Source organism: Sus scrofa, chromosome 8 (genome assembly GCF_054392235.1).
Source record: "Sus scrofa isolate SSC_HxYL_T2T_F1_AM1 chromosome 8, Sscrofa_HxYL_maternal_Yorkshire_Landrace_v2.0, whole genome shotgun sequence".
Lineage (NCBI taxonomy): Eukaryota > Metazoa > Chordata > Mammalia > Artiodactyla > Suidae > Sus > Sus scrofa.
Genome location: NC_139390.1, coordinates 16,698,196 through 16,724,373, shown reverse-complemented (window position 1 = coordinate 16,724,373; position 26,178 = coordinate 16,698,196). Strand labels below are relative to the sequence as shown.

Genomic DNA, 26,178 nt, shown 5'->3' with positions numbered 1-26,178 from the left:
CAAATAAAGAAACCTAGGCACTAAGAAGTTATGTAGGTTGCCTAAGATAAAGAATTAATTGGTGTTCCCACTGTGGTGCAAGGGGTTAAAGATCCTGCTTTGTCAGGTCACAGCTGTGACTTACCTGGGAACTTCCTTATGCCTTGGGTGTGGCCAAAAAAAAGAAAAGGAACTGATAAATTTGAATTAATATAAATTAATTTAAATTAAAATAATTAAAATTAATTTCTCTAAACATAAATATACATCTAAATTAACTGATTAATATTTTCATTTATTTGGATTAATGTAGTATTAATGTATTGTTAACTAATATATTATTATATAAATCCAATTCTCCTGACTGTAAAAAAAAAACAGTTTCCTCTATACTTTAGTACTTCCTCTGTATTTTATCATTCTATAAAGTTATATAAAATATACATGGGTTTTGATTTATTGACATATAAACTAAAAAAGACATTATCCAAAATATATATAATGAAATGAGTAAAGTAATTAGTATATCTAAATTTAAAAGTTTGACAGCATTTACCTAACCAAATTGTTTATGACTTAATAATGTTTCGGGTTTCTAAGTGATATAGGAATATGTTTAAAATTATGTTATAGAAATCCAAAGAACAAGATACTCAGTGTGTTATCAACATACAAATCCAGAGGTTGATTCAAAATTGTCATTTCCTTGTTGAGAAATGCATAACTTCAAATATACTTTCTCATTCTGCTCAGCTCAAAGAATGGATTTTAATATGGATTTTAACTGATACTAAGGAGGAAGAAAGCTACTGCTTTTTTAAAAAAAAATTTAGATGGAAATTTCATGATTGGAATATCTGCTGCTATGCCTGTCAGTAATAATGACTAGCTGGTTGACAGATTTTAAACATTATATTGGTACATAGAAGTAAAATAATAGCATAGATAGCTGATATAACAAAACAGGTTATATATGTTATATTTGGGAAATAAATACTGAGGAAACACTCCTATTTGGAGAAGCTATCTGTATCTCTCTTGTGGACTATATTTCTGAATTTCCCCAAAGTCTGTTGCTTCTTTTATTAGGTACTATGTTTTCTATATTATTTTAAAATATTTAATTCTGCTATTAAAATAATTGGAGGAGTTCCCGTCATGGCTCAGCAGTTAACGAATCCGACTAGGAACCATGAAGTTGCGGGTTCGATCCCTGGCCTGCTCAGTGGGTTAAGGATCCAGCATTGCCATGAGCTGTGGCGCAGGTCACAGACGCGTCTTGGACCCCACATTGCTGTGGCTGTGGCGTGGGCCGGTGGCTACAGCTCCGGTTAGATTCCCTAGCCTGGGAACCTCCATATGTTGTGGGTTCAGCCCTAGAAAAAGGCAAAAAGACAAAATAAAATAAAATAATTGGAAAAAAAGGAAGGAGAAATGATGACACTAAGTGGAGAGCAAGGCTTGTGAGATGTGGTAGACATAGAAAAAGTGGAAGACGTGGTGAACAGAGAAAAATGATGGGACCAAAATCACTTATTTAGAAAAAGGTGGAAGGATACATATTTATGATTCACTAAATATGCATAAGGAATATGAAGCACTCCATACATATTGGGTAGAAAAATAGCTATTCATTGGTGACATCAAATGTGCCCGCTGTCCAAGAAGCACAAATAAAACCCACAGCTGCTTGTTGGGCAAAGTTATAATTGTGGTTAAGCACAATTGTCCCTGGGTCTCTCTGACAAAGCAAGTGAGATCCTGGCCCCAGACACCTTAAATGTGTTGAGTCAGTGCATTGAAACTTCAATTGTGGTCCTTGCAACTACATCAGTGAGTAAGTTCCAGGTGTTGGGGTTGAAAGATAGAGAGACAGACAGGTGGACAAACTCAGCTCATATGAACATTATGTAGGTTCAAGTGCTGGATCTTTCACTGTTTGCATCCTAACCCTTGTAGTTTAACCTACCCCAACTCTTCCCCTGCTTCTTACTCTTCCCTGTGTATTTTAGATGGATACAATCAACTGTGATTTGAGCATCTTACTTCCCACTGTGAGCCTTCCTGTTCCACCACCTCTGTGCCCACCTGCCTGGTCGTGCACTTGGAGACTGTATTACATCAAGATAATTCCCCACATGATGCCGCTGGCCAATTTTTACCTCATATTTCTTCATTATATTTACAACTGATGGTAATTACATTGCACTGGGTAGAGAATATACCATTTCAGAGAGATACTGGTCATCTAAAAAGAGCATCTAACTGTCGCAGGGGTACATTCCAATAATGTCTGGCTTCAGCAGACAAACAAAAGAAGAATTCATGGTTCAGCATGATAAAATCATAGCACTTTAAAGCTGGTTCCAGTTCAAACTCTCATTTCGAAAGATGAGGTTTACTGACTTGCAGAAGGTCGCTATTTCTAGTAACTAGTAAGCCAGAGCAGGAGCCAATGCTGTCTAAAGAGGCTAGGGGGTTATTTGAGCTGCCATTGCTGTTTCTATCTGGGTCCTGGGTAATGACCAAGGACACATTCCAGCACATGCCATGTAATGACTAAAAATACAAACTACAGCTGTCACAATTACTAGATTAACATTAAATGATGTAAATATAAACAGAGAATGTCTGTTTATTAGCAGGGTTTATAGAGGTGTCGCTGAGACATTCCAAGTGCTAAAGATTGCTGTTCTTCCTGCTGTCAATTTAATCATGACATTACACATTTCCATTTGATTCTAGAGGGCTGAACATTAGTCAGTCTTCTCAATACTCATCAGCTACTACATGTGAAGAATTGTGTTAGATGTTTGGAACATAAATATGAGTAAGCTTTAAACTACGAGAATCAACAAATACTTGGGACTTGCTTTTATGTGCCAGGCACTGCTGTAGGCACTAGAAGACTATAACAACAGTGGCTTCAACCAGAGAATAGTCATGGTCAATAAAAATAAATCCAGAGTCTTGATTGGCAGCTGAATCATGACCTCAGGAATCTCATTTTTTTTCTCTCTTCACATCCTCCTATTATTTTGAAATTTTCTTTTATGCTTTTTGTCCTGTGGTCTCAAGATACCTGCTCCAGCTCTATGTATCATGTCCTTACACTACCATTTCCAAAGCCAGAAGGATGAGGGTGGTGGGCTTGTAAGTCACTTTTTATCACACAAAAAATTTCTATCCTGAAGCTTCTCAGTGGATTTCCTCTTAGGTTGATGTTGAAGATAGAACTTTCTGTGATGTTGGAACTATTTTATAGTTTGTGCTGCCAGAAATGGTATCCACCAGCTACATAAAGCCAGCCAGTATTTGAATTATGGCTAGTGTGACTAAGGAACAGAATTTTAAGTTTTATTTCATTTTAATTAATTTGAATTTAAAAATGAAATACTCACATATGTCTAATGTCTACAGTGTTGGATAGCACAGCCTTTGATTCTTTTTGGCTAGAGCTAGATTATGGCCACCGAAAGTTGCCAGGAAGGCTGGGAAAATGATTATGCAGCTCTTAGAGCCCCTACTGGAGAAAAAGTTGGGGAATGGCTCTTTGGCAGCGACTAACAGGGTCTGCCATAAGAAGTAAATACATACAACTGGTATTGTAGTGGGGGAGGTGAACAATATAAAACTATAAACAGATAAATAAGAAAAGGTAGCCGCCTTCAGTTTCAAACAAGCTGTATTATCTAGATTTGGTCTAGATTCTAGAGTAATGAAATAGGAGTGATTAAAGGTGAGAAGGAGTAATTTAAAAAGGGGTGGGGAAAATTCTCTAGGAACTCATAGTCTGATGGAGGAGGAAGACAGGCATGTAAAAAATTGTTAATAGGCTGGTATATATGCATATACACCTACATAATTATTACATATATAAATATATAGGTATATTTTACACATATACATATTTAATATAGTCTATATTAGGAGAATAAACAAAGCATCTTTGTTTCTCTGGTAGCTCCTGCAAGCCTTACATAACATAGCAAGACAGGATTGGCAGTGTAGAAGCCTCGGAATGTGGTCCATCTACCATCCGTAAAGCAACCGTTGATATGATGCAGCTTTATAGGACTACGTGTACAGAAATATGATTAATGAGTGATTTCTCCAACAGTTCCTATTGGATATTCACAAATACAGTGAGAATTCTGAAAGGACCTATTAAGTCCTATAACTTCAAATGGTATAATGTTCTTGATGCCTGAGGGGGGATTAGCAGTAGATAGACCTGTCTGACAAGAGTCTGTTGGAGCTGGGGTAGCTTAATTAAAGCAAAGATTTTGGTATGACTGAGTGTAAATGATGGTAAGTTGCAGACAGTATCATCGTCAGAGATCTTTGTAAGTGGGGAAAAGACCACTTGCCATGTCCCTATGAACCATGCTGGTACAGAATGATAACTCAGGGTTGTGTGCATTTCAAGGACTACAGGGTTAAAGCCTTTTCCAGCTTTAATATACCTACGTATTATAATTTTGTGATCTGTAATGATTCTTATTTTCAAAGACAGAATGAATGATTTCTGTGTGGGGATGGCTGAAATTATCTGTATAATAAAACCTTTTCTCCATATTTCTCCTTGGACTCAAGGTCCTACCTGAGATGTAGCTTTGTTTGATAATTCAGAATTTCATTTAACTTTCTCAATTACAGCAAAGTAAAAAAGAGGATGTGTACCAAACTGATGTTAGTACTTGTAAACAAGCTTCAAAATGGACATGTACTATATTTCAACTATAGGATGAAAAACAGTATGTGAAGATATTCACAGATTCTGAGTTCACGTGACATTGTGTAGCTACAACAATAGTGATGTGGCTAATAAACTTCCACTTTGCTGTAGCAAAAGTTTTCATCTTTAAAAACATGATGATGATGATTTGGTTAAGGGATATGAATTTTTTAAGTAAATTCAAAGGAACCTATTTAATTTCACCACAAGCTTATTTACTTATTCATTTATTTATTTATTCTTTTTACAGCTGCAGCATATGGAAGTTCCAGACTAGGGGTTGAATGGGGGGGAGATGCAACTACAGGTCTATACCACAGCCACGGCAACACAGCATCCAGGCCATTTCACAACCTACACTGCGGCTTGCAGCAATGAATCCACTGAGCAAACCCAGGGATCCAACCTGCATCCTCATAGACACTATGTCGGGTTCTTAACCCACTGAGCCACAGTGGGAACTCCCTTATTTACAGATTTAAAGGTACTTAATTGTAATAATGATCTCCCACTTTTTCTATCCATCGGTGTCAAGAACTGCACTGTTTTACAGCGTAGTCACTAGGCGTGCACTATTTAAATTTGAACTAATTAAAATTAAATAAGGGGAAAAATCATCTTCTGACATACTAGCGACACTTCCAGTGTTAGAGACCCGTGATCACCCTAGAAGAGAGTGGATAGAAGAGTTCTATCACAGAATGCACTATTAGCAACAGCCCTACCGGGTTGGCGTAGTTGAATTTCAAAAAACATTAATCAAATGAAGAGCTTTTCAATTTAATGCAATAGTGTGTGTTAACAGAGACCATTTATTTACTTTGGAGAAAGTTCTAGTCAAACAAAGAGATTGTTAGGGATGGGTCTCTAAGACTCTGTAGGAGCCTTAGGCAGTAATGACCTTAGACGCAGGCAGGCAGAAAAACCCTGCCCCTGCTCTGCATTTTATTTATATATTTATTTATTTTATTTTTGGCCACACTGGTGGCATGTGGCAGTTCCCAGGCCAGGGATTGAACCTGGGCCACAGCAGTGAGGACGCCGCTGCAGTGAGAATGCCAGACCCTTAACCCAATGTTTGGCTCCGCACTTTAGACAGCCTTATTCTAGCATTTATCCCTAAGGGGTGAAAAAACTCCAGGGCCAAGGGATCTGTTTCCCCAAAGCCCATGTCCCCTTTCTACTTCTAAACCTTGCCTAAATAGCCTGGGACCCTGGAATTCACTGAGCACAAATTCCCAATACTACTTCCAGGGCCTGAGCAGGCCTCTTCCCAGAATTGTCTTCCCAAAGGAGGACCACACAACCGGTATGTACACTCCTAGGCCTGAAGGACTGCCGAGGGGTGGCTGGTTGAATGTGTGCACAGAGCTAGGTTGAGCGGGCTAGGGTGCCCACACATGTGCAGAAAGCCTTCTGTGTTGGAAATGTGGAAATGTGTAGAACTAGAGCTGGGATCTGGCTCTTTCCTTCCTGCCATGTGTGGGGTGGAAGGCCAAGGTATCTGAGAGCTCTGTACCCATACATGGCCTTCCAGGTTATTTATTTATTTATTTATTTAGTCTTTCTGCCTTTTCTAGGGCAGCTCCTGCCGCATATGGAGGTTCCCAGGCTAGGGGTCGAATTGGAGCCGTAGCCACCGGCCTACACCAAAGCCACAGCAACGCAGGATCCGAGCCGCGTCTGCAACCTACACCACAGCTCATCCTACACCACAGCTCACGGCAACACCGGCAACACCGCGTCCTTAACCCACTGAGCAAGGCCAGGGATCGAACCCACAACCTCATGGTTCCTAGTCCGATTCATTAACCACTGCGCCACAACGGGAACTCCCCAGGTTGTTATTAAGGTATATTTCTCAAGGTGGGAGCCTAAAATAGTTTATTTGCAAGCTTGATGTATTCCTTGTAAATACTTAAACATAGGGTATGTGAGCCCTGGTCTTGCAAAGGTTAGGGCGGGGCTGGTAGGTTTACAGAGAATAACCGATTCAGCTGGGGTTTCTTGGCTGTTTTTCTCACAAATGCTCTAACTGCTTACATCTGAGGTTATCTTTGGATGCCCGAGGAAAATTTCTTTTTCCCAAGGTTGATGGTCCAGCGAAGCCCGCGACGCATCCTTTGCAGGGATTTTAAGTGGAGTTGCTGAAGGCCAGAAACAGCTTTGGAGGGTCCATTTTCCCGGAGAGAAACCAGTTCCTAGTTTACTGGGACAACAAATGGGACTACGTTGTGCCAAGAGGAGGCTCGAAGTCCCTGCAGGGGAGAGAGGTGGGAAAGCGGGTCCTTTGAAGGTAGCTGGTTTAGGACCCTCTTTCTCTCCTTTCCTTTCTCCAGAGAAATTCAGCCCTGCTTTCCTCCCTCACTCCGAGCAAGGAACCCGGCTGGCTGGGCGGAGCGGGCGGCCGCCAGGAGCGCACAAGGCGGCTTTGTCTGGAGAGCGGCAGCGGCGTTCAGAAGCTGAAAGAGCGGCCACCGTGGCTGGAGTTTGGACTAGAACTTTCTTTGGCCGTCTCTACAAGTTACCGTACTCGTGCGGCACCCTCAACTCCGGCCCGGAGGCCGGGCGCGCACAGGGTCGGAGGTCGGGCCCCGAGGCGGGCGGGCGGGAGGCGCAAGCCCAGGAGCCCGCACCTCCTTCCCGAGGCGAGGGGAAAGGAGACGACGAGGTGGAGGAGGTGGTAGAGGAGGAGGAGGAGGCGAGGAGGAGGAGGGGCAGGGGCGGGGGAGGAGGCGGCGGCGGGCGGGGAGGAGCCGCCGCGGGCAGTGGCCCGGGGAGGTGGCGGCGGCGGAGCGGGAGGAGGAGGAGGCGGCGCTCCCGCGCGGCCGTAGACCGGCGCTGGGACCCGCGCGGCCGTGACCCCAAGGCTCCCCCGAGGCCGAGCGCGGCCGCAGCGGACAAAGGAGCATGTCGGCGCCGAGGAGGGCGCGTCCTCCACCCGCCATGAGGCTCCGGGCGCCGCCGGGCCCGCGCCGCGCTCCCGTCCGCTGGGGCGCCGGGGCGGCCCGCTAGGCCAGCGCTCCGCCGGTCAGCCCGCAGGCCCTGGTCCGCAGCATGGAGCCGCCCGGGCGCCCGCGGGGCCGCGCGCCGCCGCCTCTGCTGCTGCTGCTGCTGGGGCTGCTCGCGATGCTGGGAGGCGGCGGCGGCGGGGCCGCTGCGCTGCCCCCGGGCTGCAAGCACAACGGGCGGCCTCGAGGGGCCGGCAGGGCGGCGGGCGCCGCGGAGGGCAAGGTGGTGTGCAGCAGCTTGGAGCTCGCGCAGGTCCTGCCCCCGGACACGCTGCCCAACCGCACGGTCACCCTGTGAGTAGCCCGCCGGGCGCCGCTCTGCCCTGGCGCCCGGTCCCCTCCCTCTCGGCGCTGGCCAGTCCCGCCGCTTCTCTTTCCGCGCGGCTAGGAAAAGGGTCCCGCCGGCACCCCGCGCCTTTGTGTGAGACGCTGCAGGCGGGGGTGGTGCTGGGGAAGCCCCGGGGGGCTCGGCCCGGGCGCTTTTCTGCAGCCCGAGACGAGTGTGTCCAGGAGCCGCCTCCCGGCCCCGCTAGTTTACAAAGTAAAAGTTTTCGGGTTCCCAGGCGCGCCCCGCGCGGTCCGGGCGCAGAGCTTCTTCAGAGCTGCGCGGTGCCACGTGAGGATGCAAGTAAACATGCAGTTGGCTGAGTTAAAGCTCATTCATCCTGTGCCTGGGCTGCCTGAAAACACAGTGCTGGGTTAGAGGCGCCGGTCCTTAAGCTTCTTGCACGTTAAGTTACTTAGAGGCTAGTTTGATACTAAAGCCACGTGAGGACTTCGAAACGCCCCTGTATGTGATCCTCAAACCTCCAGACTATTTCCCTCGCTTTTGCTGTCTTAGTTTCATTACAGATAAAGAGCGCCTTGTAAAATAGAGTTGTCTTCAAGGAACAGCAGAAGTATATTGGGGATGAAATTGTGCACCTTCCAGCGCCGTTTTCTTGGGCGTGAACGCTCAGTTTTAAACGCCGAGAACTTCAGAATTGCAAACTGAATTTGGGTTTGCCGAGCTTTCCAACTCTAGGGACTTGATGTACGGATTGTTTCCACCTGGAAGGAAAAACTTGGTCTCAGTTTGTGCTTCAATTCCCGGTCCAGTTTTGCAAGCGTGGTCCTGGCCAGTTCTAGCGGAACCCTTGGCCCCAGTGACTCTTGATTTTATTTTCTAAACGATGGATTGGTTTGGGAAGGCTTAAACGTGTTTCTCATGGGTATTTTTGTCGAATTGAAATATGAGCCCCTCTGCGCCGTGTTCGTGTATGTTGTTTGGTTGGTTTCCTAAAAAAAGAGTCACGGCTGCCACTATGGAAACACGAAGGCAAGGGGAGCAGCATGACCTGTGAAAAAACTGAATGTATGGTTTTTAACTTAACCCAAATTAAGCAGGATTTATGGGTAAGACAAGTAAGTATACATTTCACTAACACCTTTGTTCTTCATTTCCATTTGTTTGGATTAGGAAAGGTTTAACACAGGAAAATAGTGTGTTTCTGTTTATGGAGGCCTGGAAATGGTAAAAGAGTTTTTGTTTTGTTTGACTCCTTCACCAGCACTTGACCATTTGGTAGTGGCAGCAGCTGTGTTTATTTGTTAGCCACATTGTTTGAAGTGGAAATTTGGGGTATGGGACCTTAATTACAGTCTGGAGTCAAGTGGTGAGAACCTTTGTGTTGGCACCATCCCGTGTTACTCTGAAAAAATTAGTCATCATGCATTTGGGTTCCACATCAGCGGTGCTTAGACTGATTCAAGTTTAGGTCGAGTTTTCCTGAATTGTCAACAGTTCTAGCTGGATTAAACCCACTACTTGTAAATTGTTGATTTTGCGGAAAAAAGGGCTGATATCGTTGAAAATCACTTTTCAGCTTTTTAGTCAAACTGTTTCCCTGAGTTTTTATGTATGAGCCGATGAAAGTATGTAAGTGTCTTTGAAATGTAATTTTAATCTAGGTGTTTTTTTTGGGGGGGGGGGGGGCACCTGAAAGCTCTTTAGGTGAAAGTAGCATAACATTTATTTAGTGAATGGGAAAAGTTATAATTTAAAGATCAGATAGAGCCGCAATTGTGGACGAAGTTGGTAGGTATGTCAGACCTGGGGGAGGGTTTTCTGGGCCAGTTTCCTTATTTGACCAGGGAGTAAATCAGAAGGTTATTGTGGTTAAGCGGCTTGCCCAGGTTCCCATGGTGAATGCGTGGCGAGTGTCCCTGTCCAAGATTCCTGCCCTGCAGTTCACACGCTTTGTCATCTTTAGCCCCTGTCTTCATCTTCCTCCTTAGTTCAACATAGTGTTTGGTCGAATGGTTCCAAAGTCCTAGGCAGCATGTGAGATGTGGACTAGGTATGAGTTTACCAGGACCATTCATTTGATGGCTTGAAACAACACATTTCTTCTTTCACAGTTCTGGAGGCCAGAAGCTTGAAACCAAGGCTTTCAGCAGGGTGCTGCTCCTTCCAAGAGGGGAGGGGAGGGGGGCAATCTTTGCTTCTTTCAGCTTCTGACATTCCTTGGCTTGTGGCAGCCCAGTTCCAGTCTCCCGCTTCTGTCTTCCACTTGGCACACAGTGTGTGTGTGTCTCTCAAAATCCTCTTGTTTCTCTTGAGACCTGAATGTGGGGTCTACCAGAAGTCCAGGATGATTTCCTCTAAAGATTTGTAACTTAGTTGCATCTGCAAGGATCCTGTTTATAAATAAGGTTACTTTCAGGGATAGAGGAGTTAGCATTTGGACATGGTTGTTGGGAGACACTCACTTTTCAGTTCACTCTAGCATATAGATAAAAACATAGTTTTTCTTCAGGAACTGCAGGTATTTGGGGAGAAAGATTTACGGATTAGGCCCATGACAGTCTAGTAAATGCTCCAGTATCAGGGTGAACAAGTAGCAAAAGGAGCCCAGAAGAGGGCAACCAAGGCCCTTTGGGGTCATAGTTGGTGGGATTGAGAATCTGAAGATCCAGAGCCAATTTGAGAAGGATGAGAAAGATGATTGTGAAGGAGATGGTGAGGAAATGAGGGGTGGAAGGTGGGAGCCAACAGCAGGTCCCTGGGTGTGGAGATGCTTGTGATGCAGTTGATGTTGCTGGAATGTCAAGGGCAACTATCCAGTGCCTGGAGTGGTGGGGGGTGGGGGAGGGAGGTTAGGGGACTGCGAGGACACTTCAAGGCTCTCTAGTTCAGGTTTTAATTCTTTAGATGTGTCTAAGTGTTTTCAGCTGAGCTGTGATGTGGCCGCTGCATGGAAAATTGATAAGAATTGAAGTTTTTTTTTCTTTTTTTCCTCCAATTATTCAAGAGTGAAGTTTTCTTTTTTCTTTAATAATGAAAAATAAGCTTTTTCTACCTAGTGGATAAAGAGGACTAAAGCTCAAATCCTTCAACTGTCTCCGTGAACAACGCTTCCTTCTATAGCTACGTTTCTAGAGAGATCTGGCAGAGCTCCCTGACTTGCTCGCTCTTGTTCCTTATAGCTCCTGTAGCCTCTTGTATTAAAGGACTAAATTCAATTTGTTATTTTTTAGACACAAATTAAATACAAATTTAACTGCATGTGATATTTTTGTTGCAAATATTTACTCTGTTCTTATGTTTTACATGAAATGCTCAGTATTAGGTTTTAAAAATTCTGAGGATGTCAGTGGCAGAAAGTTATACAGATATAGCTGTGCTTTTCCCAATGTTATTGTTTTCCCAATGTTACTACATTGGGAAATGTAGTAGATAAAGGGTTCCTTAAAAAAAAAAAAAAAAAAAAAAAAAGATCATGATTCCTTAAGTAACTTGGGGACAAAGTCCAGATTTTTCTCAGACTGTTTAGCTGACTAAAATAATGCATGTTTTGGTTTTTATTTTATAAAATGTTATATTTGCTTGTCACACGAGAACTGATAATTGGACAATACCAATGTATACAGCTCAGTTTCAGGTACACAAAAACAAGTGCTTGTATTGTTTAGAAACTTAAGCCTAGCTGGAGAGAGGATTTGCACCAGAGCAAAGCAGACGTCTAGGGAACAATTACAGAATGTCTGTAATTAAGTAATAAATCTTGTACTGCTGATTGTCTAAATGCTTTAGGAAGCCTGAAAAAGAGGAGAGAGCAATGGAGCTGTGGAGGCATTGGAAAATTTTTAAATTTTCCTGGAGAAGTTGGGACTTGAGTGTGGCCTGGGGGAAGGAAAGCTTGGGTTAAGTCAGGGAGAGGGCCATCCAGAAGGGTTGATGATGGACTGGCCCTGCTGAAATGAGGTTTTGGAACCTTTGGTCTGTCCATGGTACTTAAAGCGCAGTTCCAGTCAAGTCCAGTGGGGAGAATATACAGGTGGGAGGAGGCGGGGACCCAGGCTGAAGCTCCCTGGAGGAGTGGAGGAGCCTAGCAGGAAGGAGCACCTGGGTTGTAGAAGCCAAGAGAAGTTCAGGTTTGAAGATGGAAATGGGTGCCCCAGTTGAGAGATGCTGAGATCAGGAATAGTTAAACCAAGCTAGATTTGACAGCCCGGCTCTTTGGTGCCCTCCATGGACCAGAAGCTGAAAAAGGCAGATTGGGGCGGGTTAAAGAGAGAATGGGGTGAGGATGGTGGTAACAACACTTGGATAAGACATTTGATGTGAAGAAAAGAGAATGTTAGCCCACATCAGAATGTGGTTGGGAATAATTGAGGAGAGAGGGAAAGGGATGATGGGGAAGGTGAGATGGGATGGGATAGGAGGGATGATGGGGAAGGTGGGATGGGATGAGATGGGAGCTGGAGCCCAGGTTGGGAGGTTGGCTCTTGGTGGTGCAAGAACAGTCCATCACCACATGGCGATAGGAGCATGGGCAAAAAGGTGGGCAGGTGGGATGAAGAAGGTGTTTTATTTTCTCAAAGACCTAGAGGCAGGGTGAGGGGTATGTAGATAGTGTGCAGAGGAAGGTGACAGAGGAGTGAAGTGGCCCTTTTGGAAAGGGGAGGAGTGACTGTCATGGGATTGTAGAAATGTTACCTGAGTGGACTTGTGTCTGTTTTTGCCTTGCGATCAAATTCAAGGGGAGGTGGGCTGCGTGCTTGTATCGCTCTAGCTGCATTAAGCTTAGAGATGAGGACGGTTGGGATCAGCCAGGCTGCTACTCTGCCAGGTGGGGAGAGAAGGAGCAGGGTGATTTTAATGAACAGACCTGAGAGCTGCCACGGCCTGAAATCTTGTGGGTGGAGGGTAAGTTTTTTTATCTTTGAATGCAAGGGCTTCTATACCTCTGTAGCCATCTTCCCCAGTACTCAGCACCCCGCCCCCCATGCACATTGACTGAGGCACTGTTAACCTTATAGGCACAGTGCTGGGTGCTGGGCATCAGGGATGAAATAAGATGAGATTGGGAGTCCCCATCGGACTCAGCAGAAACAAACCCAACTAGTATTCTTGAGGATGAGGGTTCCATCCCTGGCCTTACTCAGTGGGTCAAGGATCCAGCATTGCCGTGAGCTGTGGTTATGTCTCAGACACGGCTCGGATCTGGTGTGGCTGTGGTTGTAGTGTAGGCCGGCAGCTCTAGCTTCAATTAGACCCCTAGCCTGCAAACTTCCATATGCTGTGGGTGCGGCCCTAAAAACCAAAAAAAAAAAAAAAAAAGAAAAATAAGACAAGATTTTTCCATCAGCCTGCTGCTCTCACCTGGAACCCTTTTCTGGTACATTCTGGGTTCTTCTCAGTCCAGCTTAACTGCTGTGAACTCTTCTCTCCCGCTTCCAGGGCCCTGACCCTTCTCTTCCCTGAACTCAGGTAGTGCTTCTTATCTGTGCTCTTGTGTCACTTTGTAGGATAGCTGACACTTTCATAATCCCCTCAAGGAAAGGGTGCCGAGACCTCAGTGGTTGGGAATCTAATCTTTCTTTATTGATAAGAGTAGTGCTGACAAAGATAGGACTGTGTGGTGGGAGATGAGGACAAGTGGAGAGATGTGAATTCATATTTTTGCCCTTTTATGGCAAATGAGAACATTTATTTAGGTCAGCATTTTGTAGCTGTGGGATCCCTAATTTAAGAACGGGTATAGACAATCTATGGACAGTTACATTTAACCAGCATCATCTTTTGTGTATGGTAAGCACACATCGAAGCAGTGTCTTGGCAAGTCTCTCAGAAATATTGCAGAATTTGGGGCAGACATAAGCATTTTGGTCCATGAATGCGAGTCTTAAGTCTCTCGCATATGCTGAGAAAGTTTTGCATGACCCAGCCCCTGAATCCTGTTGCTTCTTGCCTGCTTGGAGTCCTCTCGCATCAGGAGTATTTGAAAGAAGTTGGTGGGTTTGGCAATAAACCAGAAATAAAACACCAGAAACAATCAAACACAGGAACATTCAGAGTTCCTTGTCCCCCAGTCCAACTACAACTTCTTTTCCCAGGAGCCTGTAAAGACGGTAAAAAAAAAAAAAAAAGCAAGGGAGTTTCCTTGTGGCTCAGTGGTAATGAACCCGACTAGTATCTGTGAGGATGCAGGTTCTATCCCTGGCCTCACTTGGTGGGTTAAGGATCTGGCATTCCCACAAGCTGCTGTGTGGGTTGCAGACTTGGCTTGGTTCTGGTGTTGCTGTGGCTGTTGAGTAGGCCAGGGGCTATGGCTCCGATTCAACCCCTAGCCTGAGAACCTCCATACGCTGTGCCTGTGGCCCTAAAAAGACCAAAACAAAAACAAAACCAGGCAAAAAACAGAAATAAAAGAAACTCTTGGAAGTCATAAAATGACACAGGGTGGAGTTCCTTCTAGTAGTAGCCAGTGACTTTTTTCCTTCCTGTGTAGCTGCTATGCTGAAAGTGGTTATTTTCTGTGTTGGCTGTATTCTTACGGAGAAACTTTAGGTCCAGACAACTTAACTAGTTAGTAGTTGTGTCAGCATTTATCTCATAAACAGACAAAAGCTAATATAGGATACAGAATTCTTTAAATTTTAGTAACTTAGTTTTTGCGAAGATTAGGAAGCTGTGGATGCAGCAGTGCTCAGGGAGTATTGTTGCCTGACTGAATATATTTTAATGTAATTTTACTGCTTCATGCATGGTTTAGCTTGCATTTATGTTCAAGTGCAGACAATTTTAGTCTCAAAAGGGAGTTTTAATCTCTCCCAAGCCTTTTTTTTTTTTTTTTGAAGAAAAAAAAAAAAAAAAAACAACTAGACTTTTCAGAAAGTGCACATGTAGTGAGGGAGTCTTCTGTGTGTTGGCCAGAGCAAGACAGAGCTGTAGCAGGCATCTCACTGAAGGAACACGTCTATCCTGGACACTTAGTGACAGGCTGAGCACATTGTAAATATTGGGCTTTTCCCTCAGGAGCATTTCCTATCCTTGGATCCTTCTTGTTCAGGGCCTGAAGGGAGCAAATGGAAGGTTTTAGGGATTGGTGTAAGAATTATCCAGGCTCCACCTGGCCCAACACCCTGGTCTTTTTCCCCCTCTTTGTCTGCAGGCTACAAGCCCGGGTTTAAATCTGCATTCTTGCATACAGGAGGGTCCTTCCAAAGACCAAAATTGACTTTTTTTTTTTTTTGGCTATGATTATAACATGTGGAAGTTCCTGGGCCGAGGATTGACTCTGTGCCACAACGCTGGATCCTTAGCCCACTGAGCCACTAGGGAACTCCCCAGACTTGACTTGATATTCGCGCCTCTCTAGTGGCTGTCTTCTTAATTCCTATCCTAGTTTTTTAAACTGCTTGTTTTTGTGGGTTCCTTCCACAAATGGTTATTCACTGCCTTCTCTGCTTGTTGTAGACTTAGTTTAGGTGGACTTGTGTGATGTATTATTTATTTATCTTTTAGCCATTAGACCAGTTTTATCCCAATCTCCTGTGCTGATACTCCTTTCTGGAAGTCCTCCTCTCTCTTGCCTTCCGGCGATACGGTGTCTGTCACAGCTCTCCCAGATCTTTTTGATGTGATTGATCCCACACTTTGCTAAGCGAGCTGGAGATAGTGGTGGGGGTCAGGGGGGCTGGTGGATTTTGGAAATGGTTACAGGCATTGGGCTTTCTGGGTGAGCAATGGAAAGACCTCTAAGCTGGAGGTGCCGGGGATTGAACCCGGGCCTTGTGCCCTCTAAGCACACGCTGTGACCCTGAGCTACACGCCTGCTCCTGGGAGGGGGCTTTTTAAAGGGAGATTCGCAAGACTGGGATAGGAGCAACCTTGGTAAAGGGACAGACAGCCCTTGTGGTCAGTGATCCCCGTTGCTTTCCCTTCACACTGTCTGCTGGGCACCCAACCTTTCCCCGCCTCGTATGTCTCAGGTGTCCTGTGGCACGTGATCACTTCCATTGTTTCATTGTTTCCTGCTGTTCTTTCCAAGAATTTTCATGTCATGACGTAGACACAGCAGAGATGTTTGTGTGGAGGGTGCTCCAGGCCCGAGTCCCACTGCCCCACCCCCTCCGGAACCGGGCAGGAAGCAGTTACCTCCACTTTCCTCTAACCTGGCTGCCCAGCTTGCTGCTCAGCTTTCAACCTTGAGTTGGATCACCTGGGAGCATTAAAAGTTGAGATGCCTGGACCACAGAGTCATGATCTGATTTACTTGTTCCAGGATGGGGCCTGGAAGTTGGTATTTTTTCACAGCTCTGCAGGTGATTCTGATGTCGGTGGGCTGAGAACTTGTTTTCTAGCAGCCCAGTGACAGGACCAGTTAACCATCATCAGCTGTCATCGGCTGCAGCCCGAGGAGGTAGAAGGGGGAGCAGAGGAACAGACTGAGGGCAGCTGCCTCACATGATGGGGAGAGAGGGATGGTTCCAGGTGGCACAAAGGCGGAGAGTCAAGCGCCCCTTTTAGGACAGACAGCTGAGAGCTTTAGCGTGGGGCCTTACGCATAAGAGACAAGAAATATGCCTGTTTGTAAAGTGAGGAGTGATGTACTGAAGTTGGATTTAATGTCAAGTCATGGACTAAGGATAGTAGGATGCATTTGGAGATGCATTGTGGCCCAACAGGAATGAACTGAGAGAATCTGAGGGCAGCAAGCATTTGTCCAAATCAGCTTTGGAGGCCTGATGGCTGAATGGAGGAGGCAACAAGGCACCCCTGCCTTGGTCTACGCTAAATCCTTTATTTTAAATTTAAAAGACATTGAGAACTATGTCTAGATACTCATGTTGCAACAGAACAAAGGGTGGGGAAAAAATGTAATTGTAATGTATACATGTAAGGATAAGTTGATCCCCTTGTTGTACAGTGGGAAAAGAAAAAAAAAAGAAAAAAAAAAAGAAAGTCAAATCATTAAAATAAATAAATAAATAAATTTAAAAGAGATTTAGTTCCAGTAATGATGCATTGTTAACATAAAGTAATAATATAGAGAAACCGTGAGAGGCCTAATTTCCCTAAGTATGTACCTGCTCTGGGAATTTAAACAAAAATTATTTTCTTTTCTTTTCCAGCCTTGTCTGTGGCATTTGGAAATTCCCAGGCCAGGGATTGAAGGTGGGCTATAGCAGTGACAACACTGGATCCTTAACCTGCTGCACCTCAGAAGAACTCTGGGAATTTTTTTTTCTTTTTAGTCTTTACCAGTCTGATAAGTTAAAAAAACAAAACAAAACTTAATTTACATTCTTATTATAAATGAAGTTTAATATATTTTGATATGTCTGTCTGCAAAAGGGTCATTTGTATTTGGGCACCTTTTCTGTACATTTTTAGTTTCCAGTACTTTTTTTTTAACCAGTCGACACTCTTGAGGTTTTTTATGTTTGTTTTGTTTTTAGAGACCCCGCATCATGTGATAATACATTTCTTTCATTATTTTCTTGCTGCTTTGGATGGGACCAAGGAGGCAGGACTGTGGGCATCTTTGTCATAGTCTGAACTTGATAACTGACAGGCATGTTGGACTGATGAGGGCAAGAAACTTCTCTGAGGGCACCTAGCTTTGTTGCTGGGCGAAATCAACTCATAACAGACAGGCCTTTCGTTGTTTTTAGCTCTTTATCAATTCCCACAACGGACCTTCTTGGTTCTTGGTTTAAATCAAATAAACACCTTTGGCTTTTTTTTTTTTTTTTACCCCCATACTTTGCCCTATTAAGTTTAAAGTACATAATGTTTGAATTGTGCGTATTTGAAATCTTTTGTTCCTGAGTAATCACCGTGGGAGGGCGTGGGGAGAACAAGAATATCATCCTGTACAAAGAAGGCTGAATTGTCCATCACCCTCACTCTCGACGTCTTAGAAGATATTTATTGAATCCTTTTGAATGACAGTGCCTAAAGCCTGAAGAAAATCTTTTGGAAGGATTGCTAGCTCTGCAGGTGAAAGTGGTGCTTCCATCTGTTCTAGAATCGTACATCCATCTCTCCTTATCCCTAGTTTCAGTTACTTGTGGGTAACTATGATGCGAACATATTAAATGGAAAATTCTAGAAATAAGCAATTCATGAGTTTTCGATTGCGCACCATTCTGAGTAGCATGATGAAATCTCACTCTGTCCTGCCTGGGTGGTGAATCATTCCTTTGTCCAGCGTATTCGCCCATTAGTCACTAAGTAGCCGTCTGGGTCATCTGTCAGAATGACTGTCCTGGTACCTCAGTGCTTGTGTCCAGTCACCCTTGTTTTGCTTACTAATGGCCCCAAAGCACAAGCGTTGTGATGCTGGCAATTTGAATGGGCCAGAGAGAAGTCCTGCAGTGCTTCCTTGACGTGAAAAAAAGTGAAAATTCTAGACTTAACAAGGAAAGAAAAAAATATCATTTACTGAAGTTGCTGCGATCTAAAGTAAGAACACATCTTTTAGCCATGCTGTTGTGAAGGAAAAATAATTTGTGCTAATTTTGCTGTTGTACCTCAAACTGTGAACGTTAGGGCCACAGTGAGTGATCAGTGCTTAGTTAAGATGGAAAAGATTTATTTGTACAATGAGAGAGTTTGAGAGGGACTACATCCATAGAATTTCTATTACAGTAAATTGTTATAATCATTCTCTTATTGTTACTGTCAATCCTACGGGGCCTAATTTATGAATTAAACTTTAGCCACAAGTAAGTGTGTCTAGGAAAAACACGTCGTCTGCATAGGGCTCGGGACGATCCGCCGTTTTAGCCTCCCCTGTGGATATGGAGGGGCTCCCATACTTGCAGGTCAAGATCTTTCCCCAGAAGAGGAATAAGCATATCCCCTCCCCAGGCTGGGGAGAAAGAAAGGGCCCATGGGGTAACCTAAGCTCCCTAAGCTGTGCCCCCCCCACTCCCCTTGCCTGTATCCCCCCAGCACAGGACATAATGCATAGTACATGATTGCGAGTTAAATTCCCTCCCCCTTGGAAGACAGTCCTGAATTAGAATTAATAGTTCCATATATGTGACCTGCCCGACCATAGAACGTCAGTTCCTTTGAGCTGAGACACTGTTTTGCTCCCTTCCTGCATCTGGAGCACCTCAAATAGTGGTAGGGTTTTAATTGGCATTTCTGTGCTGGCCTCATGTTGTGTGCCAGATAGAAAGCAGGCTGTAAATTGTGTTGGGGATGACACTTCGGTCTAAACCCTCCCGAGATTTAATTGAAGGAAGCTTAAAGCCAGCCTTGGAGATGTAACTGTAATACAGATGCTGTAATGCAGTTGTTAAACTTCTCTTTCTTTAAGACTGCTTGAATCTAAGTCTAATTAAAGTGATTCATTTCCCATCAAGATAAGACTTAAAAGCATTCTTTGTTTTTATTGTGCAATTCTTCCCAACTCTTTTCCCATGAAAAGGCAAAGAGAAATTGACTAGGGGTGTATTCATTCTAGTACTATGTTTTAAGACAGATGGGTTTTCTATTAGCTTAATCTTTTATTTATTTTTTTTAACCTGCCTTTTATTTATTTTTGTTTTGTTTTGAACAAGACCAAGTGTAAAGTCGCCTATTCTGGTAAGGATTTGATTAGAATTCTAAAATCTTCCCAGTACCATGGAACTCGCAGTCCACCTTGCCTTGTGTTTGCTTGCATTACTATAGCTGTCAGCCTGTTTGGAATTATTTATTTGCTCTCTTACCAGGTTGTGAACTTTTTTTTTTTTTTTAAAAATTGACATGTAGTTGATTTAGTTTCAGGTGTACAATGTCATTTTTCAGTATTTTCCTAATTTCCTATATTTCAGTATAATTGATGACAAAATAATGGTTTTATTTCTCTGTATTGTACAATATATCCTTTCTGCTTATTTTAGACATAGTAGTTTGTATCTCTTAATCCTCTACCCCTATCTTGCTTTTCTCCCCATTCCTTCTCCCCACTAGTAATCACTAGTTTATTCTCTGTATTTGAGAGTCTGGTTTTGTTTTGTTATATACCTCCCTTTGCTTTATTTTTTAGATTCAACATATAGGTGATAACATAAAGTATTTGTCTTTCTCTGTCTGCCTTATTTCTCTAAGCATAATACACTCTGGCCATCCACATTATTGCAAAGGGCAGAATTTCTTTTTTTGTGGCTGAGTAATATTCCATTGTATAAATATACGACACATTTTATTTTATTCATTCGTTTGTTGATAGACACTTAGTTTTCATTCATATCTTGGCTATTGTAAATAATAGAGCTAATGAACATTGGGGGTTCTCGTATCTTTTCAAATTAGTGTTTTTGTTTTCTTCAGATGTATAACCAAAGCAGTGGAATTTCTGGATCATATGGTAGTTCTATTTTTAGTTTTTTAAGGAGCCTCCATACTGTTTTCCATAGTGACTGCATCAGATGGTGAACTCTTGAAGGTGATTTTTATCTCTGTATTCTCGGTGTCTATCACATAAACACTTAGTAAATCTTTGTATCAAGAAGTCCTATTTTCTGCACTTTTTGTTTGTTTCCTCACCTAGGACTAAGGGAAGACTCTTGAATTATTTTTAACACAGGATGATGACTCTATCATGAATAAGCTTGAGAGCCTTCAAAGCAGAATATCCAGCCTACAAGGTCAAGGCTTAAACTCCCACTCTGCATTTGATAATGAAAAGTGTCTCTCTCTTATCCAGATTAATTCGCCCCTCCCCTTTCTTGAGAAACTATCATTTATCTTTTCTATAGTTTAATCTTCTTCCCTAGTTTGTGATGTTTCTCCTTGGTGTACGTGGCCTCTGTTTAAAACAAAATGAAAGGTCCTCAGCCCCAAACCACCCAGGCAGCAGCACTGTGTTGGAGTAGCTATTCTTCTTCCCTCACAATTAAGCTGCTTGCAAAGTTGCATGAATCCATCTGCATTTCCTTACCTCCTAGTGGATGGTGTGCTTTTGAAGGAAAAACCCTAGGGAGTGGGAGTCATCCAGTCTGAACCATAGTAGAGGTTGTCTACTTGAGATTATTGCCTGCTTATGGAACCCTAATTAACTGTCTGCTGTGACTTAATTCTTCAGGGCCCCTTGCTGGAAAAGGAATGTATTTGAATTCCTTCCTTGGGGATAAAGTTGAAAAACTTGTCCATCAGCTTAGCTAGAAGTTAGCAAAGCAACCACAGAGTGGGGCTGTGATGTAAGAACTTTGTCAGACTCTCCGTTTTTAAGCTCTACGAGTGTTTCCATCATTTTTCATCTTAGTGTTTATAAAACTTAAAATTATGGGTGTCCTGTTGCCACTGCCTGCAGCAGAGATGAGAGGTTGTTGTCTTCAGACGTCCAGAGTGAGAGCAGATGGTGGCAGCTTGTAAATGAAAAGGACAGTGTTTATTTTTCGGTTGGGATGTTGATATTAAAAGTCAGTGTGAAGATCCTGGTCTTCTTGCTCTTTCAAAAGAGTGGGATTTCAGAAAATACTTCTTAGCTTTCTGTAGAAATTAATATGGTGGAGCTACTGATTCTACTTCTGATGTAACCTTAAAGCACCCATGATTGAATTCGCTAATGTATGTGGTTAAAAACTTCCTGATGCTGCTTCAGCTTTCCCCTAAAACTGATTTAGACTATCATGAGTAGTGCAAACTAAGATGTCTATAAAGCTGCTTGGCCTCTAGAAATATATAGTTTTTGTTTTTTTTTGTTTTTTTTTATCTCTTTGTCTTTTGTTGTTGTTGTTGTTGCTATTTCTTGGGCCGCTCCCTCGGCATATGGAGATTCCCAGGCTAGGGGTCGAATCGGAGCTGTAGCCGCCGGCCTACGCCAGAGCCACAGCAACTCGGGATCCGAGCCGCGTCTGCAACCTACACCACAGCTCACGGCAACGCCGGATCGTTAACCCACTGAGCAAGGGCAGGGACCGAACCCGCAACCTCATGGTTCCTAGTTGGATTCGTTAACCACTGCGCCACGACGGGAACTCCTAGTTTTTTTTTTTTAATATTTATTTTTTATGGCTGTACCTGCACCATATGGAAGTTCCTGGGCTAGGGATTGAATCTGAGCCTCAGCTGCTACCTACACTGCGGCTGCCACAATGCTGGATCCTTTAATCCACTGTGCTGGGCTGGGAATTGAACCCTGGCCTCTGCAGTGACCAGAGCTGCCGCAGTAGGATTCTTAACCCACAGCGCCACAGCGTAAACTCCAGAACACTGTTTAGTTGATCTTTGAAAAACATAGATTTGAACCGTGTGGCTCAACTTATGTGTGGAATTCTTTCAGCCGTAAGTGCTATTGTGCTACACAATCTGAGGTTGGTTGACTCCATAGATATGGAGGAACTGTGTGAACCAAGAGCTGACTGTAAGTTACACTCACATTTTCCACTGAGTGCAGGGCGGGTACACCCAACCCCCATGGCTTTCAAGGGTCAACTATATACAAATGTCCTTAATGGATTTACAAGTTCTAGTGACAACCAACATTTGTGATATTTATCACATACCTGATATTGTGCCAAATGCTCCATGTATACATATCAGTTTTTTCTTTTTTTATCTTTTTAGGACCGCACTCATGGCATATGGAGGTTCCCAGGCTAGGGGATGAATCAGAAATGCAGCTGCTGGTCTACGCCAGAGCCAAAGCAACTCCAGATCCGAGCCGCATCTGCAGCGTACACCACAGCTCATGGCAACGCTGGTTCTTGAACAGTTTTTTTTTTTTTTTGCTTTTTTAGGGCTGTACCTATGGCATATGGAAGTTCCTAGGCTAGTGGTCGAATCAGAGCTGTAGCTTCTGGCCTATACCCCAGCCATGGCAACGTGGGATCTGAGCTGTGTCTACAACCTATACCTTAGTTCATGGCAACGCTCGATCCTTTACCTGCTGAGCGAGTCCAGGAATCGAACCCGAATCACATGGTTACTAGTTGGGTTCGTAACCACTGAGCCACACGAGGAACTCCCTCAATTCTTAATACCATAATGTTGGCATTGCCCCCATTTTTCAAATTTGCCAGCTGAGTGTAGACAGGTAAATTGATCCTCTCAAGTTACATGCTTTGTAGGCTTCTGGCCTAGGACTGTGGCCTTTAGGTCTGTAGTTCTCACTATTGTTATGTCCGTAAAAGTCACAGGCAACCTAAATGTTCCATTTGGCAGGAGGGGTGGGGGTGAGCCTCTGTAGAACAGAAGGTACAGGACTGACTTGTTTACTTTAACTGCTTCTTTGGAGCTGGCTGACTGATGGGAAAACAAAGTAACTGAGCTGCTGAAGGACCTTGATCAAGTAGTTGTGGGAGTGATCAGGGCGTCATACTTAGGACTACAACGTGTTATTGATTATCAAATAGTCCCCTTACCTGCATTCTTGAGATTCAAAATTTTATCCTGGAGCAACAGATGACCTGTCTCAAACATAGCTGCCATATTAGGATGAAGGACTAATGACTTCATAGGAGGTGGTTGTGTTTTTTTGGTGGGTCTCCGAGTGAAGTGAAGAGAGTCCATAATGCTCTCTTTAGGGAGCATTCACCTCTACCTGTCAGAGTTGTGCCTGGGTAAGCAGGGGACTGGCCTTCCTGTCTTTGATCTGGATGAAGATGACCAGGAGGGAGAATGTGGAGGAAAGAGCAAGGAGACTGTGGGGATACGGTGGCTCATGGTGGCTTTGTTACCAAGTAGAATAGCCACCCTTGGCACCTCATGATGTTTCTGGCTCACTTTCCTAAAGAGTGAAATGAGGAGTTCCCGTCGTGGCGCAGTGGTTAACGAATCCGACTAGGAACCATGAGGTTGCGGGTTCGATCCCTGCCCTTGCTCAGTGGGTTAACGATCCGGCGTTGCCGTGAGCTGTGGTGTAGGTTGCAGACACGGCTCGGATCCCTTGTTGCTGTGCCTCTGGCGTAAGCCGGTGGCTGCAGCTGCGATTCGACCCCTAGCCTGGGAACCTCCATATGCCGAGGGAGCGGCCCAAGAAATAGCAAAAAGACAAAAAAAAAAAAAAAAAGAGTGAAATGAGGTTGTGAACTAGGTTATCTTTAAGGCTCGTTACCTGCTGAAAGTCATGATCACTGAGGTATTTTTAAAAACTCCCAGAGCGTATATGCACATTTAGTGAAGCTCAGGGTGTTGTATGAGAAGGGATTCGTTGGATTTTAATAGTCACGAAGGTGCAGGGATGTTTGTCTGGCGGGCATTGGGGCTGGTTGGTCCTTTGCATCTGGCCCACATGGTTTCTGAGCTGCTCTTAGGCTAATTGCCCCTCACTCACAGGCAGAGACTTGCCCTCCTTCCCTGGGGGTACTCCAACTTTGGGGCCTTGTGCTTTCACCCTGTTCACTGGATTTTTTTTTTTTTTCTTAATTGTCCCTGGTTCCTGAATTAGAGCCAAACTGTCCATGAGCCCCCACACTGACCTCTGGTTGTCTCTTTGCACGTCCCTGTTCCGTCCGCTGTCACAGGAACATAGGTGATTAAACTCCAGCTCAGTAAGTCCGCCTGCCTGCTTGTCTGAGTTGTTGAGTATCAAAGGAATGCATAAGATGTCCCTAAAGTTCAGAAACGTACACTTTTTTTTTTTTAAGCTAGGTGAAGATGCCTTTTTTTTCTTTATAGGGCTGTCCCTGTGGCATATGGAGATTCCCAAGCTAGGGTGCCTACACCACAGCCACAGCAATGTGGGATCTGAATCGCATCTGTGACCTATACCACTGTTTGTGGCAACACTGGATCCTTAACCCATTGAGCAAGGCCAGGGATCGAACCTGGGTCCTCATGGATGGTCAATTTGTTTCCGCAGAGCTACGACAGGGACTCCCCGAAGATGTGTTTTTTTTTTTTTTTTTTTTTTTTAACGTTATGCACCCACACACATTTTTTTTCCCCCCTTTATTTCCAGACTTTATGGCTAGCCTACAGATCTCTATCATGTGATTATTTTCTTGCCTGCCTGCTCCCCACCCTTTACGGCTTTGCCTGTATTACCACATGTTTATTACAAATCGTTTGACGCCAGTGTTCCGGCTGATTCTGGTTCACAGCACTTCTCTGTTGACTTTTGGTACATAACTCACTCTGAGTGGGCAGGCCATTTCCTGGTCACGATCCCTCCTCCAGTTATAAAAGATACATTGAGATCGTAATCGCCTACAATAGAGTTTCTGCATATGGCGAAGAGATTTCCTGATTGACAGCACCTGTGAAGTGGGGGCCAGCCTTTAGGAGTGTTGCCTGAGCTTATCAGGAAAGTGCCAGGACCGACTCTTGATCTGGAACAGGCAAGGGATGGGGAGGTGGTGGCACATGTGCTCTTATTGGCCAGTGGTCCTTGGAGCCTCAGACTCTGTTAATGACTGGATTAATTGTTTGGTTTTATAATCTTAGGATCACATGGCTTTGTGTACTTCTCTGTTGGATAGTTTCAACAGCTACTTTAAAAGTCACCTAAATTTCCAAGGCTCTCAGGAGATTTCTTACCAGTAGAATTGTCTTCAGTACAAGCAGTCTGTACTTAGTGGTGAGCCTTGTCTGTGTCGGAAATAATGATCTCATTCCTCAGTGATGGTTTCCAAACGTGTTCTCCAGGCATCTTCTCAAAGAGACTAGCGCCTGGCATTTGGATCAGCTGCCTAAGGATTTGGGGGAGATCATATTGGAAAATGTTGGTTCCTATAGATTGATGTCATACAAATTAGTCAGAAAAGACAGATGATCCATTAGAAATATGGGCTAATAATAGGTCAGGTTTGCTTAGTGTGCCAGATCTTGATGTCAGGTGTTACAAGTGTTGAGCTGTGTTAGTTGATTCTCATAGTTCCCTAATGAGGTCAGTATTGTTATGATCCCTCTTTTGTCCATGAGCCAGTGGGACATAGAAGCTCATTAATTTCCCTGAGGTAACCCTGGTAGTAAGTGGTGGGACTAGGCTTTGAGTTGAGGCAGTCTGACTGGAGAGCTCACACTTATAACCAATGTGTGGTCATGGTCAAAGGACACTTCCAGACCTTCATGGGAAGGGAGCACAAACTTAAAATGGGATGTGCGGAGTTCCCGTCATTGCGCAGTGGTTAATGAACCCAACTGGGATCCATGAGGACGGGTTCCACCCCTGGCCTTGCTCAGTTCCACCGGTTAAGGATCCGGTGTTGCCGTGAGCTGTGGTGTAGGTTACAGAT

At 44.1% G+C, this 26,178-nt stretch overlaps 1 protein-coding gene across 8 annotated transcripts in view; it reads left to right on the top strand.

The window, feature by feature from the left end:
• Window positions 1–6,879: 6,879 nt before the first annotated feature.
• ADGRA3 (adhesion G protein-coupled receptor A3) overlaps window positions 6,880–26,178 on the top strand; it is a 121,359-nt gene continuing 102,060 nt past the window's right edge. For 2 of the 8 annotated variants that reach the window (XM_084971643.1, XM_084971639.1), the window contains exon 1: window positions 7,145–7,418. Coding sequence is in view for 2 of the 8 variants with exons in the window: in XM_084971636.1 (XP_084827762.1) it covers window positions 6,939–7,303 (365 nt within the window). In the remaining 6 variants the exon portion in view is untranslated. Of the gene's footprint in view, window positions 7,419–7,494; window positions 8,023–26,178 lie in introns of those variants that run through there. The other 6 variants (XM_084971640.1, XM_084971636.1, XM_084971642.1 and 3 more) reach the window with 6 other exon arrangements.